Source organism: Sinohyriopsis cumingii, chromosome 11, assembly GCF_028554795.1.
Source record: "Sinohyriopsis cumingii isolate HCF-2022 chromosome 11, ASM2855479v2, whole genome shotgun sequence".
NCBI lineage: Eukaryota > Metazoa > Mollusca > Bivalvia > Unionida > Unionidae > Sinohyriopsis > Sinohyriopsis cumingii.
Genome location: NC_142971.1, coordinates 2,935,691 through 2,955,436, shown reverse-complemented (window position 1 = coordinate 2,955,436; position 19,746 = coordinate 2,935,691). Strand labels below are relative to the sequence as shown.

At 35.9% G+C, this 19,746-nt stretch overlaps 1 protein-coding gene across 3 annotated transcripts in view; it reads right to left on the bottom strand.

Annotated features, from left to right (window-relative positions):
• Positions 1-4,388: 4,388 nt before the first annotated feature.
• The window catches only part of LOC149787531 (dynamin-1-like protein), a 93,074-nt gene continuing 77,716 nt past the window's right edge, over positions 4,389-19,746 (bottom strand). For 2 of the 3 annotated variants that reach the window (XM_089973659.1, XM_089973660.1), the window contains exons 15-16: positions 11,737-11,948; positions 4,389-8,882 (exon numbers count right to left, since the gene is read on the bottom strand). In XM_089973659.1, the coding sequence (XP_089829785.1) occupies positions 8,826-8,882; positions 11,737-11,948 (269 nt within the window). In that variant the 3' untranslated portion in view covers positions 4,389-8,825. The remainder of the gene's footprint in view (positions 8,883-11,736; positions 11,949-19,746) is intronic. The other variant, XR_016424067.1, reaches the window with a different exon arrangement.

Here is a 19,746-nt window from a genome sequence, read left to right as displayed (position 1 = left end):
GCTATCACACTTGGTAATCTTGCAACCCATTCGCGTGATCTCGTATCTTGAATAAATTCCTTCGCGTACTGATATCCAAATAAACGCTCAGCGAGTGTTCGATTAAATCGCTCAACAATTGCCTGATCACGGTGAATTGCAGTATGCCCTCGTCTGACGGTAACGTTGTTGTTTCATCAACGACGATACTGCGACTTGAAATTCTTTGCCAGGATCAACTTGTAGCAGCTGTGGCCATCGCAGACCACCTCGTAGATAAATTCGTTCAAACGCAGAAGCAACCTCAGATGCTGTTTTAATCACTAACGGTTCTGCATCTTTGTATCTACTTGCAACATCAACTACAGTTAACGCGTACTTATATGTTCGACGACGAATGGTATCATGTGGCAGAAATAATATATCAGCCTGATGAACTTCATTTGGCACACTAACATCGAAATGTGCAAAGTGAATTTGTTTAGGCGGTGGTTGGTAAATTTGCCATATTGCCTGTTTGGATAACCAATTCTTAGCAGTATCACGTGTAACCGCTGCTGCGTTGGCAAGCTTGCCGATTGCTGCGCTACCTCTCCAGTATCCTCCTGGGGCCCTCCAGTATCCTCTTGGGGAATAATAAATTGGCTCCATTATAATTAATTACCAGTGCCTAATACAAGCTTAGATTTCATCGCAGATTTTATTAACCAGCTAGCTAACTTTTCTTTGAAAGATTTTTCAGTGATGGCATTTAACGCGTGAATTAATTTCACATCCGCGAGATGGCGCTGTTGCAAATCCTTACTTCGGTAAGCTACATCATGGACATGGCATGCGCTCTCGATGGAATTTACTGGTTCTTCTCCGGGGTTTGGTTGATTCTGGTCATCAAGTCTGATATCAAGTCGGGTTCCAGGACCACAGTAATTATATCCTGGAAGATGTTTTTCTCCTGGGTATTTCGCCCACGGAGTTCCTGGTAACTTTCCTAACTTCGCTGCGATATCACCTCCTTTTTTTTTTACTCGACGCCGGCGCTCCACCTGACGCAATAAATTTAAACTTTTTTGTGCCGCATCGTTCACACTTGCCTGTAAGCGCTTGTCGATTATTTTTTGTTGTAGTGGTTGTTATGTCTGCAGTTGGGGTACGTGCTCTACATTTCACACAATATAAATCCATATTCTTTTTATAATATATCTAATGGAGATCACTGACTTTTCTGCTACAAAACGACGAGAGCCAATCAAACATAACTCGGTGCTACCAAATTCAATTCGAATGATAATTATAGGCCCATCTGGGAGCGGTAAGACGCAGTTGTTAATTTAATAATGAAGTGGATGAAGTGGGATAAGTTGTATTTGGTAGCTCCATCTGTGGACGATCAGCGATGCTACAGCGTGTTAAAAGATTTTAACGAGAATGCAAAATCGATAAGCGGCGGTGATGATATTGTTGAATTTATCACTGACATCGATGAAGCACCAAACATTGATGATATTGATGGGAGCATCAATAATTTAGTCGTATACGATGATGTGATGTTGGATAAACAATCAAACCCTGCCAGGATATTTTCACGCGGCAGACACAAAAACACTGATGTGATTTATGTAACCCAGCGATATACACAAATCCCAAAAGTGATCAGGGACAACTGCAACATTCTTGCGCTGTTCAGCGGCGTTGACACACACACGTTACGAAATATACATCAGACTTGGTGCAGTGGTGATATGGATGTAAATAAGTTTAAACATTTCTTCAGTCGTGCTCAGGCAAAACCACATGGATTTGTAACGATAAATTTACATGATCCTCGAACACGGTATCGAGTCGGGTTAGATACGATTTTCAGCTAGAGAGCAGCAGAGGGGGCGACGACAACAGCACGCAGCAACAACGGCGACAATTGAGTTCACAACGGCGTAGGGTTAGAGCCCTCCATTTGGGCGTTTGGAGGCTTCCTAAAAGTTGTAGGGTTCGCCCCTTCTGGGGACGACGAGAACAGCACGCAGCAACAACGGCGACAATTGCGTTTACAACGAAGCGTCGACGCGTTTTTTTAAAGGGCTTATTTCGGCGTTTGGAGGCTTCTAAAAGTTGTGGGATTCGCCCCCTCTGCTGCTTGCCATGTTGTTCATACCTTTCTGCAAGAACAGATGTTACAGTGGGATCCATGACGTTCTATTAATAAGACATTACAATGGGGGTACTGCAAATAGCACTGCACTCACCTCTGCCTGCGTGGGTTCGAGTCTAGGATTCAGCCAATGTGGGTATGTGAGAAAGCTTGCCAGTAGCTTCTCGTGGGTCGGTGGTTCTTTCCAGTGTTTTCCCGGGTTCTTCCTCCCCACCATTAATACTGGCCGCCATGTATAGCCTATCGTGTGCTGAAAAATGGAGTTAAACCCTACAACAACAAATAGCACTGCATGCTACAATTTGCTCAGTTGGTCTTTGAATCAAGGAAATTGCATAGAAAACCAAAGTTTGGCAATGGACTTTCAGGGGACATAACTCCTGTAATTCATGACAATTGAAATCTTTCGAGGTCTCATCAACATGAGCAACATTCCATGTAAATGATCGTCAAAGGCCATAAATATGTCCAAAATCGAGATGAAACAAAATCCATAAAATGGACATTCTAGTCTATGAAACAATATTCACATGAAACTGCATCAGAAATGGTTCTTGTGGATGCTGCCAAACAGCATCCCATGTAAAGATATGATTTTGACTGACAAGGGCCATAACTCTTATCAAAACTGATGTAAATAAAATAAAATAAAATTGTCCAAGAGACAATGTTCTTGCCAAATTCCATCAGAATATGTTCAATGGTTCTAGAACTATATTGATTACAAGAAACTTATAAAGACTGGAAATTGCTCAACAAGGGATATAACTCTATCCAAAATAATATAAAAAAGATTAAACCCATGAAAGGCATATGCACATTTATGAATATATCAACTTGCATCAGAACATTCTGAATGGTTATGCCAGTTACAAGTAACATCACATGAAGATATGAAGTTAATTTTTATTGGCATTAACTGTATCCTAAAAGGAGTTGACAGGACAGAGTGTAAAAAAGGCACATCTAGTTCCAAGAAAATATGTTCAGATCAAATTACACTAGAGTAAGTTGATTTGTTATTAAGATGTACTGGTTATAAGAAATATGTAAGAATATGAAGTTAATTGTTAAGGGTCATGACTGGATCCTAGCTGGTGTGTGTGTGTTTGATTTGGATTTTTCACACAGCTTTAACAATTTTTCAGTCATATTGCTATGATGTCTGCAGTGTGACAGTTTATAGTTATGTCTAGCAATGGGGCATCATGCTGCAAACATGTCGCATGATGTCCCACCCAGTCACATTATCCTGACACCAGGCTGACCAGTTCTAACACTAACCTCTTAATGCTGAGCGCCGAGCAAAGCAGCTGTTAGTACCATATTTGCAAGTCTTTGGTATGACTCAGCCAGGGATCGAACCCACGACCTCTGGCATCCAAGGCAGATGCTCTCACCACTAGGCCACCGGAGCGGTGGATCCTAGCTGGAGCTGAGGAGACAAATCTAAAAAACAGTACATCTAGGTCTACAACATGATGCCCATATCAAGTAACAATATTTTGAATGGTTCCCAAACTATGTTGGTCACAAGAATCTGCTGTAGTTGAGATTTAAAATTTATGAAAAAGGGGCAATAAATCTGTAAAAATCTGATGAGAACGATGAAACCTTTAAAAAGCACTTCTACACAGTTACAGGCCATTCCCATACTAAATGATGCCAATTATCTGTGTGGGTTGCAGAGCTTTGGTAGTTACAAGTGTGAATGGAGAGGACAAAAAAAGGCAATTATATCATCTCAGTATGGGGAACAATAATCAGAATAAAAAAATAAAAAATGTTATACAAAACATCGAAACTTCCCTAACAAGACTCTAATGGGACCAAAATGTTGGCAAATTTATTGAGGTGACCTGAACACAGAGGTTTGATTAGTATTAAAATAGTTTTCCTGAAGCAAAATATGTGGCCTGTTTGTGGAGAAGACTTGGTTACTGAAGTAATGGATTAAGTGAGTTTCACTGAATTTGGGAAATACTGTAGATATGGTGAACTGATACCTTTACTGAAATGGTGACCATAGGTAAGAAGATGTTCATCAAAATGCAATATTTCTATGATATTAAATACATCCTAAAGAGTTGATCTATGAACAAAACATTCTATTTTATTTACAGTATGTGAATCAATGACATGCTGAGCCTAATTAAAATTATTACACAAGACTACGGATCAATCTTACTTTTCTTTAATATCCACCATGACTAGTGTGCATACAGACTACCACACTTCTTGCAATAAAATCAAAATGAAGACATGTGCTGAAGTATTTATTTAATTTTGCATAAAAGTTTCATCTATTTTATATATAGCACATTTATGCTGAGCATTAAATACAAAAAAACTTTAAAGTTTCAAGGAAAATGCATATGTACATATTATATTTCTCCAACTCCTTGTTTTCACAACAAAAAAAAACGTGCTGAGAAACTGAAAATATGTGATAATTACACTACAGCTTCTGGATTCCATAGTAAATACAAAAGTTTAACTAGGATGTTCATGCTGGGTACAACAGCAAGACTACAACTCCTATTTCTTTTGGTTCAATAAATTATACAAACAACAAATATGACAGGAATCTACTTGTAAAGTATATATACACATGGTCTTTAAACATACAAATTAAATACATGTCTCCTAACATACATATTAAATGCATGCCTTCTAATGTACAAATCAGATGTATGTAACTTCAGCAACTCTATATCCATAGATGTGTTACATAATTTACAAAAGAACATGTTACATCAATACACATTGATGGATTTGTTTGGATTGCAATCTCAAATAGTTACACATCAGTTATCAGAGAGCTGTTTCATAAACCATTTTCATATTACAAGTGTTTGTAGAGTGAATCTGTATGTAACCTGCATGTATATTTATTACTATTATGAAAAATACATAACTGAATTCTAACTCCTGTCAGAGTTTTTATATAAATAATTTTGATGTCAACAAATTATGGCTGCTATAACAAAAAAAATTACCAAACAATGTCATAAATAATTTTTTTCACTTGGAGTTTGACAAGATTGTTTACTGTATCTTTCAATATAAAACTTCATAGTAAGTGACCACCATGTATATATAAAAAAAATAATAATTTTTGGTTGGCTACATGTCCAGCACAGCCAGTGATTTGTTACTTTTACGTGGCATGCATCAAATTTCCTCATCCTACACAATACATACCGTATATACTCACCTGTAAGTAAAACTGCAAACAACAATGATCTTGATGTGCCATAGTATAATGTGCCTGCAGATCATGGTCTATGTTGGTTGTTCTACTGATCGCACCAAATAAACTGCACAGATCCATATCTGCTGGTGCATAATGTGCCATCATATCTGGATCTATGCAGTTTGTAGGTGTACTCATAAGTGAGTATATACAGTATTAAGGAATCAGCTTAAAACATCACTTGCACAGTTGTGTGAGCATTTTGAAATTGTGGCTTGCCTTTCCTTAGCGACCTCTTGCCAATAACAGCTGATGAGTGGCATTGCTAATGCACAGCAATTACAGGTTTGTAAAGAACAGTAAAGACAGCGAATAGTGACTACCCCCCCAATGACCTGCAGGTTACCACAGCAAAGTATTAAATGGATTCTTATCTAGTCTGTTACTATGAAACAATTTCTGTCAATATTGTGACCAATAAAAATCTATGAGGAAGTGTAGTGAATCTAATTTAAAACACACAATTAAACACTTCAAGTGTGTATACTGGACAATCAGATTTTTCAGTATAATATGGGAATTTTACGCTATTCTGTTTTCTGAATCATATTATCTGTTCATTCAAGTGTATCATATGGAAATGGACAAATAATGTTCAAGACTGCTGCCAAGTCTGCTTTCTTTTTACACAACACATCATTATCAAATCACAAAATCACTTCATTTTCAAGGAATTCTAAAAGATGAGAAAAAATTCAAATAAAATCATGAAGAAATTCAGAAATAAATTTCAACATAAGAAATATATTGTGTACTACTGAGAGAAATAAAGATAAAATATTCTTTGAATAAATAATTAGACATAACAAAATAACAAGATCAATTAGAAAGTTATCAGATGGACTGGATCATCGATTAGTCTCCCTAGCCAAGATTTAAACTAATTTTTAAAAACAGCCCTGAATCATGATTTTGTTTTAACAAGGTGAGCTAAACTTAACTTTGGCACATGCTTCATTACAGAGAATGCAGCACAAGCAGTTATCATATATACCTGCTTATAACTTGAATCAACTGCAAACAACAGAGATCCTGATCTGTCACAGCATAACACACATGCAGATCAGGATCTATATTGTTTGTTCTACTGATTATTCCTAACAAGACAAGAATGCACAGACTCATATCTGCTGGCACTTATGCAATGGCAGATCTGGGTCTGTGCTGTTTGTAGTTGGACTAGACTTATAATCCAGTACATATTGTAAGATTTAAAGGCACACTTTGCAAGCAACAGATCAGCACTTACTGTTTGAAAAAGTCATGCATTATGCCATTTGAATGCAATAACACTACTACAACTTAATGGTCCCTGTTGATTAAACAGGAGAATTGTTTGCAGAATAATTTAAATATAAAATTAGTTGAATGTATTATTGGATTTCAAATGAAAATACACAGAATTTTAGAGTTCACATTTGCCATAGAGAACCTCAAACAAATGTGAATGGCAATAATAAGATTTTTGTAACCAAGTAAAAGAACTATTTGTAAGAAACTTATGCACTATGATCACACAGTCTATAGCCCCACAATATTTTTTAAACATTTTTTTTTGTTTTTGTTTTAGGGCAGTATATCTCTGAAAATGGGGAACGAAACTTAATTTTACTCAATGGTTTTTAACATTATCACAAGTTTTTACAATGCTACCAAATCAATATTTTTATATTAAAGTGTCAGGCTGATTTACTTTTCACAAAGTGTTCAAGCTTTATCATGGGCAATGAAAACAAAAACAAAATTGAGGTAAAGCTCTTTTCTTTATTCATATGGTTGTCTATTCATTAAGTTTAAACAGCAAAGCAAACTAAAACTGAATACAAAACAGCATCACAGATAACTTGTGTCTATTTAAGCACTTATATGTATAGTTCAAAAACGTCTTCACAAAATGAATTCAGAAATTTGTAAGAACTGTTAGGAACAATTTGCACATGTTTTGCCACATTACATTTTAAATACACACAAATACGAACCTATGGTAACATGGAAAATATCTGACTCTTAAATGATGTGGTTTGTACAGTGCTGTTCTGATTATTTGGTTTGGCTGAGTATAAATCACTTTCAGTGACATGGTTGATTCTCCATTACAATTTCTGTGACAGGTAAATAATTAAGGAATTAAGGTAGGCTTGCACTGTAATCTTGTTAGAGATGAACAAAAACAGAATGTCATGTATATATCAATATATCTTGCTAATTTATGGCACAATTAGAAGAATAAATGACATGCCAAATGTTAACAGCTTATCAATCATGACCTTGCTTCCATTATAAACTTAGTCTATAAAAAAAACTGACATGTATGAAATGAATTCTCTTATCCCCCTCTTATGTTCAACTTCACAATTTTTCCCTTTTCTACAATTGTACTTACTTCATTTCACGATTTACATCAGTCAAGTCTCTATATCTAGTATCATCCCAAAACTGTCACAGTCAAGGAATACAATGAAGTGCTGTTTCACTATTCCCCAACCAAACTTGTACTCAAATGTTCAAGCATGTGTAGCACAAAAACTTGAAATCTCCATTGTGGTCTTTCTTTTAAACCATCCCCAACTAAGCTTATAACAGCATTCAGCCGTTTATCCCGTGTAAACACAAAAACTTGTCAGCTCCATTGCTCTCTTGCTTAAACCATCCCCAACTAAGCTTATAAAAGTATTCAGCCGTTTATCCCGTGTAAACACAAAAACTTGACAGCTCCATTGCTGTCTTGCTTAAACCATCCCCGACTAAGCTTATAACAATATTCAGACGTTTATGCCGTGTAACACCAAAACTTGACAACTCCATTGCTGTCTTGTTTAAACCATCCCCAACTAAGCTTATAAAAGTATTCAGACGTTCATGCCCATGTAACACCAAAACTTGACAGCTCCATTGTCTTTCCCTATTCACCTGTTCTAAAGAATTAAGTTCTAAAAAATGAAATATGACCTCTGACAATGAGAAAGGTAAAGACATTTTAGTGAATATGAGTTGTGTATCATCAAGTAACTTACTACACATGACAAGGTAAATGAATATCTGTAATGTCAGAATGGTTCTATTACTCATTATGACAAGAAATGTATAGATATAACATGAAAGTGACTAATGACTGTATTTGCCAGTTTATAAATGAATATTTACATCTAAATTAGTTGCTTGAGGATTAATACTATAAAATACTTAATCATGTTGTCTTTTTCTCTCTTCAGATAATGCTCTCATTCATTATGCCAAATAACCAGCTTACTCGAATAGGCCAGCTACTACCTTGATCAAAATTTTGATTTTCCTGTTTGCATTCACATCTGGCATGCAGATATAATGTAACAGGTCACATAATACATGTAAGAGTGTTTAAATCATCTAACAGAAGGAAATAACTGAAGGATACATTTCATCCACCTTGAGTCTTAATAAAGTATATTGGAACTGTAATGATAATCACCATACATGTGTTTCTCGAATTTCTCCAATTATATGACTTGCTCTCTGCAGTGCCTGGAATACAAGACAAAAAAATTTTTTATCAGCAGTTAATGGTTAATACATTATAGTAGGCAATTTATTTCCTAGATGATTTTACCATAGAAATCACCATGTACAAGTAAGATCCAACTCGTAACTGAACAGAGTCATATTTGGGTCTATGCAGTTTAAGGGACTAATCAGCAAAGCATACAACATCATCTGCTGGTGCATTATGTGATGGAAAAATAGTGTTTATGTTGTTTTCACAATTGGACACCAAATTTATACACAAGTATATAGAGTATATGCCCCTTGTCATAACAAAAGAAAATATACTGGAAGATATTAAAATTTTTGAAGTACCCATAAAATTTCTCAAAACTTATTTTCCTCACAACACCAGTGAATAACTAAATTATATTAAGAACTGGAATTAAATCTGTACTTTGCTCAAGACAGAAATTCCTTAATAAGAGTTCATAATGAGCAGATTCCACTGATGGTTGGTTGTTAGTGGTTTAACACTGTTTTTTCAGCACACGATAGGCAATACATTGTGGCCTGTATATCTGCTGGAATAAGCACCTGCAATCTTCCCTAGGAAAAACCATGGAGCCAAGGCAAGCTACTGGCAAGCTTTCTCACATATCCATCTTGGCCATGGGGTGAGATAGTAATCTGCAAAGGTGAGTGCCTTAGACCACTTGCGGCCCGCAATTACAATATAAGAACAAAAGCTAAAAATAGTATGCAACAAATCTTTCTGTAAAGTTATCCAGAAATATATATGACTGCCTCGTGCTGTTGTATGGAATTATGTTTATATGAATAAACATACTTAACCCAAAGTAAGGTAACAATGTAGCAAAGATAACAGTGAATCATCCTGGAAGAGAAATAAGTTTTAGAAGCATTGTCACTTCATGGTTTCCCAGAGCTGAACAATCACTTAGACTGTCTTTATATTTTCAGGTCACTGGCTTAATTGCCCTGAGGTGAACATGACTTAGACTGTCTTTATTATATTTTCAGGTTCACTGCCTCAATTGTCCTGAGATGAACACTGACATAGACTGTCTTTATATTTTCAGGTTCACTGCCTCAGTTGCCCTGAGCTGAACACTGACATAGACTGTCTTTATTATATTTTCAGGTTCACTGCCTCAATTGCCCTGAGCTGAACACTGACATGGACTGTCTTTATATTTTCAGGTTCACGGCCTCAATTGTCCTGAACTGAACAGTGACATGGACTGTCTTTATATTTTGAGGTTCACTGCCTCAGTTGCCCTGAGCTGAACATGACTTAGACTGTCTTTATTATATTTTCAGGTTCACTGCCTCAATTATCCTGAGCTGAACACTGACACAGACTGTCTTTATATTTTCAGGTTCACTGCCTCAATTGTCCTGAGCTGAACATGACTTAGACTGTCTTTATATTTTCAGGTTCACTGCCTCAATTGTCCTGAGCTGAACACTGACAAAAACTGTCTTTATATTTTCAGGTTCACTGCCTCAATTGTCCTGAGCTGAACATGACTTAGAATCTCTTTATATTTTCAGGTTCACTGCCTCAGTTGCCCTGAGCTGAACACTGACATAGACTGTCTTTATATTTTCAGGTTCACTGCCTCAATTGTCCTGAGCTGAACACTGACAAAGACTGTCTTTATATTTTCAGGTTCACTGCCTCAATTGTCCTGAGCTGAACATGACTTAGACTGTCTTTATATTTTCAGGTTCACTGCCTCAATTGTCCTGAGCTGAACACTGACAAAGACTGTCTTTATATTTTCAGGTTCACTGCCTCAATTGTCCTGAGCTGAACACTGACATAGACTGTCTTTATATTTTCAGGTTCACTGCCTCGATTGCCCTGAGCTGAACACTGACATAGACTGTCTTTATCTTTTGAGGTTCACTGCCTCAGTTGCCCCGAGCTGAACATGACTTAGACTGTCTTTATTATATTTTCAGGTTCACTGCCTCAATTGTCCTGAGCTGAACACCGACATAGACTGCCTTTATATTTTCAGGTTCACTGTCTCAATTGTCCTGAGCTGAACATGACTTAGACTGTCTTTATATTTTCAGGTTCACTGCCTCAATTGTCCTGAGCTGAACATGACTTAGACTGTCTTTATATTTTCAGGTTCACTGCCTCAATTGTCCTGAGCTGAACACTGACATAGACTGTCTTCTTATTTTCAGGTTCACTGCCTCAATTGTCCTGAGCTGAACATGACTTAGACTCTTTATTATATTTTCAGGTTCACTGCCTCAATTGTCCTGAGCTGAACACTGACATAGACTGTCTTTATATTTTGAGGTTCACTGCCTCAGTTGCCCTGAGCTGAACATGACTTAGACTGTCTTTATTATATTTTCAGGTTCACTGCCTCAATTGTCCTGAGCTGGACACTGACACAGACTGCCTTTATATTTTGAGGTTCACTGCCTCAGTTGTCCTGAGCTGAACATGACTTAGACTGTCTTTATATTTTCAGGCTCACTGCCTCAATTGTCCTGAGCTGAACACTGATGTAGACTGTCTTCATATTTTCAGGTTCACTGCCTCAGCTGCCCTGAGCTGAACACTGACTTAGACTGTCTTCATATTTTCAGGTTCACTGCCTCAGTTGCCCTGAGCTGAACACTGACATGGACTGTCTTTATATTTTCAGGTTCACTGCCTCAATTGTCCTGAGCTGAACACTGACAGACTGTATTTATATTTTCAGGTTCACTGCCTCAGTTGCAGAACTGCTGAACACTTTCATTTAGACAGTGGATTTAGACTGTCCTAAACTTAGCATGTGCTGTCTTGTTCATTAACTGATGTATGACGATACTCAATAAATACTGGTATTTTCTCACATACCTGTACCATTTCTTGTGCCTCTTTTCTTCTTTGGGCAATATGTTCAGATTCCTCAAGTAGCATGTCAATCTCTTCCTGCTTGTACAGCTGCCTGACCAGCTCACTTTGAAGATTGTCCTTAACATTGTTCACCAGAAAATGCATAATGGCTTTCGGCACTGAGTCCTGTATGTTTTTCCTCACAATTAGGAAATAGGACTTGATTAGCCGCTCTGAAATAATAAAACAAAAACTTTGGATAACAGCTGAGGTTACATTTAGTAGGTCTCAATGGATATATTTCACATCAAATATATGACATTTCTTAAAACCACACATACATACATACATACATACATACATACATACATACATATACATACATACATACATAGATCAAAAATAACATGGCTTTTAAAGTGTTGGTAAAAGCAATTTGATATACCAATAATATTGACTATAAAATTGCGATTCATTCATTGTGTATAAATATGCATATATTTACTGTTTCAATACAGATATAGTTACCGTTTGAACACAGATATAGTTAGTGTTTCAATACAGATATAGTTAGTGTTTCAATACAGATATAGTTACCATTTCAATACAGATATAGTTAGTGTTTCAAGAGCAGACTACTGCTTCTGTACTCTGTAGATTAGAGATGAATTTCTACTCATTAATATTTTAATAAAGAAAGGAAAGTAATGAAAAAAAATAATTCCTGTTTGTAATAAACTAAAACATGTTAAAAAACTTAAATGAAATCCCCTCTACTTTCTCTTTTATCTCTCTCTCTTTTTCATGCTATAATGGGAAAATACACATGGAAATCTGTGAAGTGAGAGAGAGAGAAGAAATTGAGCTACATGAAAACCTTGAACGTAAGAAGTCAGAATCCTTATAATTGTAATTGTACACTCTAGAGTGTTACATGATACCAATGGTACAAAGCTGCAATAGCCTGTGGAGATGATTTGGCCACACAGTAAAAACACATACTGTATCAACTTAATGCTTTATTTTTTAAAATAATAATACGAAACAAATATTTGATCCTGATATGACATGTAATTTCTAAGTGTTTATATGAAGTCATCATTCAAATACAAATACTTAATTATTTTCTACTACTTATCTGAAGGAAATTAACTTGAATGTGTTTGTTTGATATTAATGTCATGTTAAGATTGCCATCACAAATCTGAGTGTGTATGATATTAATGTCATGTTAAGATTGCCATCACAAATCTGAGTGTGTATGATATTAATGTCATGTTAAGATTGCCATCACAATTCTGAGTGTGTATGATATTAATGTCATGTTAAGATTGCCATCACAAATCTGAGTGTGTATGATATTAATGTCATGTTAAGATTGCCATCACAAATCTGAGTGTGTATGATATTAATGTCATGTTAAGATTGCTATCATGATAGTGAGTGTGTCTGTATGATACTAATGTCATGTTAAGATTGCCATCACAAATCTGAGTGTTTATGACATTAATGTCATGTTAAGATTGCCATCACAATTCTGAGTGTGTATGATATTAATGTCATGTTAAGATTGCCATCACAATTCTGAGTGTGTATGATATTAATGTCATGTTAAGATTGCCATCACAAATCTGAGTGTGTATGATATTAATGTCATGTTAAGATTGCCATCACAAATCTGAGTGTGTATGATATTAATGTCATGTTAAGATTGCTATCATGATAGTGAGTGTGTCTGTATGATACTAATGTCATGTTAAGATTGCCATCACAAATCTGAGTGTGTATGATATTAATGTCATGTTAAGATTGCCATCACAAATCTGAGTGTGTATGATATTAATGTCATGTTAAGATTGCCATCATGATAGTGAGTGTGTCTGTATGATACTAATGTCATGTTAAGATTGCCATCACAAATCTGAGTGTGTATGATATTAATGTCATGTTAAGATTGCCATCACAAATCTGAGTGTGTATGATATTAATGTCATGTTAAGATTGCCATCACAAATCTGAGTGTGTATGATATTAATGTCATGTTAAGATTGCCATCACAAATCTGAGTGTGTATGATATTAATGTCATGTTAAGATTGCTATCATGATAGTGAGTGTGTCTGTATGATACTAATGTCATGTTAAGATTGCCATCACAAATCTGAGTGTTTATGACATTAATGTCATGTTAAGATTGCCCTCACAATATTGAGTGTGTTTGTTTGATATTAATGCCATGTTAAGATTGCCATCATGATAATGAGTGTGTCTGTATGATACTAATGTCATGTTAAGATTGCCATCACAAATCTGAGTGTTTATGACATTAATGTCATGTTAAGATTGCCCTCACAATATTGAGTGTGTTTGTTTGATATTAATGCCATGTTAAGATTGCTATCATGATAATGAGTGTGTTTGTATGATACTAATGTCATGTTAAGATTGCCATCATGTTATTAATGCCATGTTAAGATTGCCATCATGATACATGGTTCCCACGGTTTTCTAAATATAAATTTCCAAGTCTTTTCCAGGTTTTTTCCAAGATGAAATTAATATTTTCAAGGCTAACATGACAATTACTGAATGGATTTAAAGAACATTTTGGATTATAAAACATGCATTTTCCAAATCTGATGATGTTTCTCTTTCAAGACTCCAAAACATGTATGTCAGAAAAGATGATCATGTATAAAACCACAAAATGAGTCGCATGAAACAAGTGTGACTATATTCCTATAAATTGGCCATTTCAATGTATAGAATACAAATTCTAACTTTGCTTTGCTGACCTGCATTATGTTGCTATGTGGAAACAACATAATGAGCATAAAATATTTTGTTTCCTTTCAAACCTCTAATTCTAAAGAATTCTAGAGCAATATATGTGATGTTATACAAAGTAAACATTTCCTATTACAGTATGAAAAACCCCAATAAATGCAAAGTATTAGAATCTTATCTTGTAATGAAAAAAGTTAAACCCTGAATTTATGTGTTCCAATAAAATATCAAACAAGATTTTTCAACCAACCTAAACTCCTTTGGACGATTTGGTTAAATATATTCCATCATTTAAAGACATTTACAAAAGGGTTGATTAAAATTTTGACAAAAGACCTTCAAAATTATATATTGTTGTATAGACAATGAATGAATTTTCTGTAAAATCAACTTGTCTTCTTGAAGTTTAATAAACCAGTCCCCAAACCTGTATTGATAGATGGGCTCTTATCGTTTCTTAAAATATAATAAAAGGGATGACAATTTCCCATTTATCCTGCATTATATTTAAGATCTGAAACCAATGCTTCAAGCTACATGTCACTGTGTAATAGTTTCGCACCAAAATTCAGTTCAGAGATTTGAAATTTTTCTAATCTGGGTTTCATCAGAGTATTACAACCCCATTTTTCACATTAGGACATTTAGGATGGAGTGTGGGTTCAGAGCAAATACACATCAAAAAATTGGAATCTGTTGCCACCATAAGATAGCTTACCAGTGGGCCTAGCAAACATAAACCATGTTATATCGACTCATTCCTGCATGAAATCAATAGGAAAATTATTTATTTTCTCAAAAATGGCAAGTATTATTATCATTATTTCTTTAATCTGCTGACAGACTAGACGGAACTCGGCATAGATGAAACCTGATCCGGTACTTGCCATTTGCATTAATAGTTACGTGACTTCATAAATCTCAAACAATGACATCGGAAGTCCGATAGCTATCGGACAACAAATTTTTACAAAAGTCATGTTACTGAAATAAAATTAGTCAATTCTTATCAATTTTTATGTGCTGAACACGAATATGACAGTCAAATTGCAAAATTGGCTCTAGTTTTTTTGTAATCTGCAAGAAATTAATGTTTACATAACGAAATGCATTCCAATAGTAAAAGGTCAACTGTAATAGCCTACCTATAAAAAATCAAGTCATTGACTACATCTTAGATTTCTTCGCCTGTCTCTTGTACAGCTGTTCGGGAGCATCTCTGAGGAGTGTCCAGCAGTAGTCAGCCAGCATTGTAGTGGACCATTTTCCCTGGTATCTTTGTTCCATTGTTGCGATATCTTGATGAAAACGTTCGCCGTGTTCATCACTAACAATACCACAGTTGCTAGGAAAGAAATCCAAATGGGAATGAAGGAAGTGAATCTTTAGAGACATATTGCAGCCAAGTTTCTTATACTTCATCAACATGTCTTCTACTAGTTCCTTATAGTTTTCTGCCCTAACATTTCCGAGGAAGTTTGTAGAAACTAGGCGAAAAGCATTCCATGCTTGTTTCGCGTCACCTTCCAGCAAGTTGTTGAACCGGTCATCTTTGAAAAGCTCTCGAATCTGAGGACCCACAAAAACTCCCTCTTTAATCTTTGCTTCGCTGAGTCGAGGGAATTTTTCATGCAGGTATCGGAATGCTGGCAAAGTCCGGTCAATGGCTTTCACGAAGTTCTTCATCAAACCTAGTTTGATGTGAAGGGGTGGTAGCAAGATTTTCTGAGCCTCAACCAGAGCTGGGTGTTGGATATTCTTCTCTCCAATGGCTACATTCTGCCTGTGAGTCCATTCCTTCCTCATGTAGTGCATTTCCCTTGCTCGGCTATCCCACTCGCATAAGAAACACATGTATTTTGTATATCCTTGCTGCAGTCCCATTAAAAGGGCAACTACCTTCAAATCACCACAGAGGTGCCAGCTGTACTTGTTATACTCAATGGAATTCAGTAGCTGCCTTAAGTTATCGTATGTCTCTTTCATGTGGACAGCATACGCTACTGGAATAGATGGAAGAATGTTTCCATTGTGCAAAAGCACAGCCTTGAGACTCAGTTTCGAAGAGTCCACAAATAGTTTCCATTCTTGTGGGTCATGAGTGATTTTTAAAGCATTCATGAGGCCCTCAATATCGGAACAGAATATCAGATTACTTTCCTTTCTGAAGAAAGGCTCCAATTGCTGGTGGCGCTTTCGATATGCAGTAATTGTGACATCTTCTTCTAGAAGATTCCATTGTTGGAGTCTTGATCCTAGCAATTCTGCCTTGTTCTTTGATAAGTCCAAATCACGAATCAGGTCATTTAGTTCTTCCTGTGTTATTCTGTGTGGGGTTGATGATGCACCACAGTGAAAATCTGGATCACTGCATGCTGATGGACCAGGAGAAGAACAGGTCGACTCACCTTTGTCTTCGTCAGATGAATCAAGAGAATATTCTGCTGGAGGTTCTGGAATAGGAAGTCCCTCACCATGTGGAACTGGTCTCAATGCAGACGGAATGTTTGGGTAGACTATTCTCGACTTCTTTCGCTTCGTTATTCCGCCGGAAAGAGGAGGAACCAAGCAGAAGTAACAGTCATTTAGGTGGTTGCTTGGCTGTCTCCACACCATTGGGACTGCAAACGGCATTGATGACCTTTTGCAATTCAACCACTGTGAAAGCTGTGTTGTACATGTAGCACAGCATATATGCGGAGCCCAAGGCTTGTCTTGGTCACCAACCTTGCATCCGAAGTAAAGATGATATGCCTTCTTCACTTGAGAATTGATACTTTTCTTCTGGTTGGCAAATGTCACTTCCCCACAAATATAGCAAAAATTGTCCGCGGTATTAACACACTTTCGAGGCATTACTGTTCTTTATTGTACGTAAATGGATAAAATAATAAGTTTTATGTAACAGTAGCTTGAACTGTCTCGCACAACGTCTAAAATATTTTAAATGCTGAACCTATCTGATTGGGCTTTATATAGTACACTGCTTACGTCAGCTTCAGCAGCCGCCTGGCATTAGTATAATAGGCCTACACATGTATAGTACACTGCTGAGGTCAACTTACTTCAACAGCCGCATGGCATTAGTATTGCATTGCATCAGAAAATGATGCAATCAACTGTGGATGATGTGAGCATGATGGTATCATGCAATGTTACATCATTATTCCGGATGTTGCTGCAGTCCTACTGGAGAAATTTACACAGTGAAACATAGAAAATGAGGTATATGAATATCTTCAAAACGAGAGCCAATACAAATTTTTCACGGTTATATTCATGTTCGGCACACCAAAATACTACAGATTTGGGCCTTTTCAAGTCAGTAATGATTTCACTGTTGACCAGTGTAGTCATGTGATATCAACAACAAACTCCTTTTTAATGTTGTTGTACAAAATTTTAAATTATATTAAATGAAAGTCAGATACCTTTTTTAAAAACCAGAAAGAACATATAATTCTCAACATGTTTCGAGAACATCTACAAGAAACTTGGCCAGTATGAGTCATCAAGCAGAGTAGTCTAGTTCCCTGCTTCGTATGCTCCTTGCGTGAGATAGCATATGTCAACGTGGTAGTCACTTGATACAACAAAACTCCGGAAGTTGGTCTCAGAATAAATATAGAGACTTTTGTGCTCTTCCGTTTTTGTATTTTTATTACAACCAGAATACGACTTCCATTTATTATTTTTTTCTACAATATTTGAAACTGACGGTTGTGAGATTCTGTTTGCTTGTGCCACTCGCAATTGAAATCGCTAGTACCAGCTCAAATTTCATCAACTCGTTAGTTTTTATCGTCTTTCAGCAGATTAATGACATAACGATTTTAATACTCACAATTTCTGAGAAATTAAATACTTTTCATATCGATTTCATGCCGGTATAACTCGATTTACTAGCCCATCTAGGGGAAAGCAGCTATGCTTTAACACCACCATGTTGGCCTCTTGTGATGTTAAACTGGTTTTCATACCTTCCATGAAAAAGATACAGATATCAAACTGTCTGTGAAACAAAAAGTCTATTAGATGAATTGAATCCCCTGAGCTTTTGAATTGTCTCAACAAATATATTTATGGCAAGCGCTCAAATGATCCATACTGTAACCTCCTAATATTCTGGTTAGAACTCGATACATTTAACTCACGATGAGTTCAGTTAAGACTCAATTACATAATTGTTTCAGGCGTCAAGTTGTGGAGGAAAATTCACTGACTTTTTTCCCGACTTTCATCAATATTTGCAAAATTCAAGGACTTTTCACGGTTGGGAAAAAAATTATCATTATCAATTATCATTCGGACTTTTTTCCGATTTCCCGGTAGCATGAGAACCCTGATGATATTAACATCGTGTTAAGAATGCCATGATGTTGAGTGTGTTTGTATGATATTAATGCCATATTCAAACTGCCATCATGATATTAATTCCATGTTAAGATCGCCATCATGATATTAATTCCATGTTAAGACTGCCATCATGATATTAATTCCATGTTAAGATCGCCATCATGATATTAATTCCATGTTAAGATCGCCATCATGATATTAATTCCATGTTAAGATCACCATCATGATATTAATGTCATGTTAAGATTACCATCTTGATATTAATGTCATGTTAAGATTGCCATCATGATATTAATGTCATGTTAAGATTACCATCTTGATATTAATGCCATGTTATGATTGCCATCTTGATATTAATGCCATGTTAAGATCACAATCATGATATTAATGCCATATTAAGATTACCATCATTATATTAATGTCATGTTAAGATTGCCATGATGATATTAATGTCATGTTAATATTGCCATGATGATATTAATGTCATGACAAGAGTGCCATCATGATATGTCATGACAAGAGTGCCATCATGATATTAATGCCATGTTAAGATTGCCATCATGATATTAATGCCATTATGATATTCATGTCATTTTGACATTGTCACTATGATATTAATAACCTGCTGACTCTGCTATTGTAATAGTAATATTATGCTGACTTTGCCATTATGATATTATTGCCATGTTAATATTACCTTTATGATAATAATGTTGTGCTGGCATTGCCATTATGATATTAATGTCATGCTGACATTGCTATTATGATTTTAATGTCATGCTGACAAAAGCTATTGTCATGTTGACACTGCTATTATATTAATGTCATGCTGAAACGGCCATTATGCTATGGAAGTTATGCTGACTCTGCCATTCTATTATTGCCATGT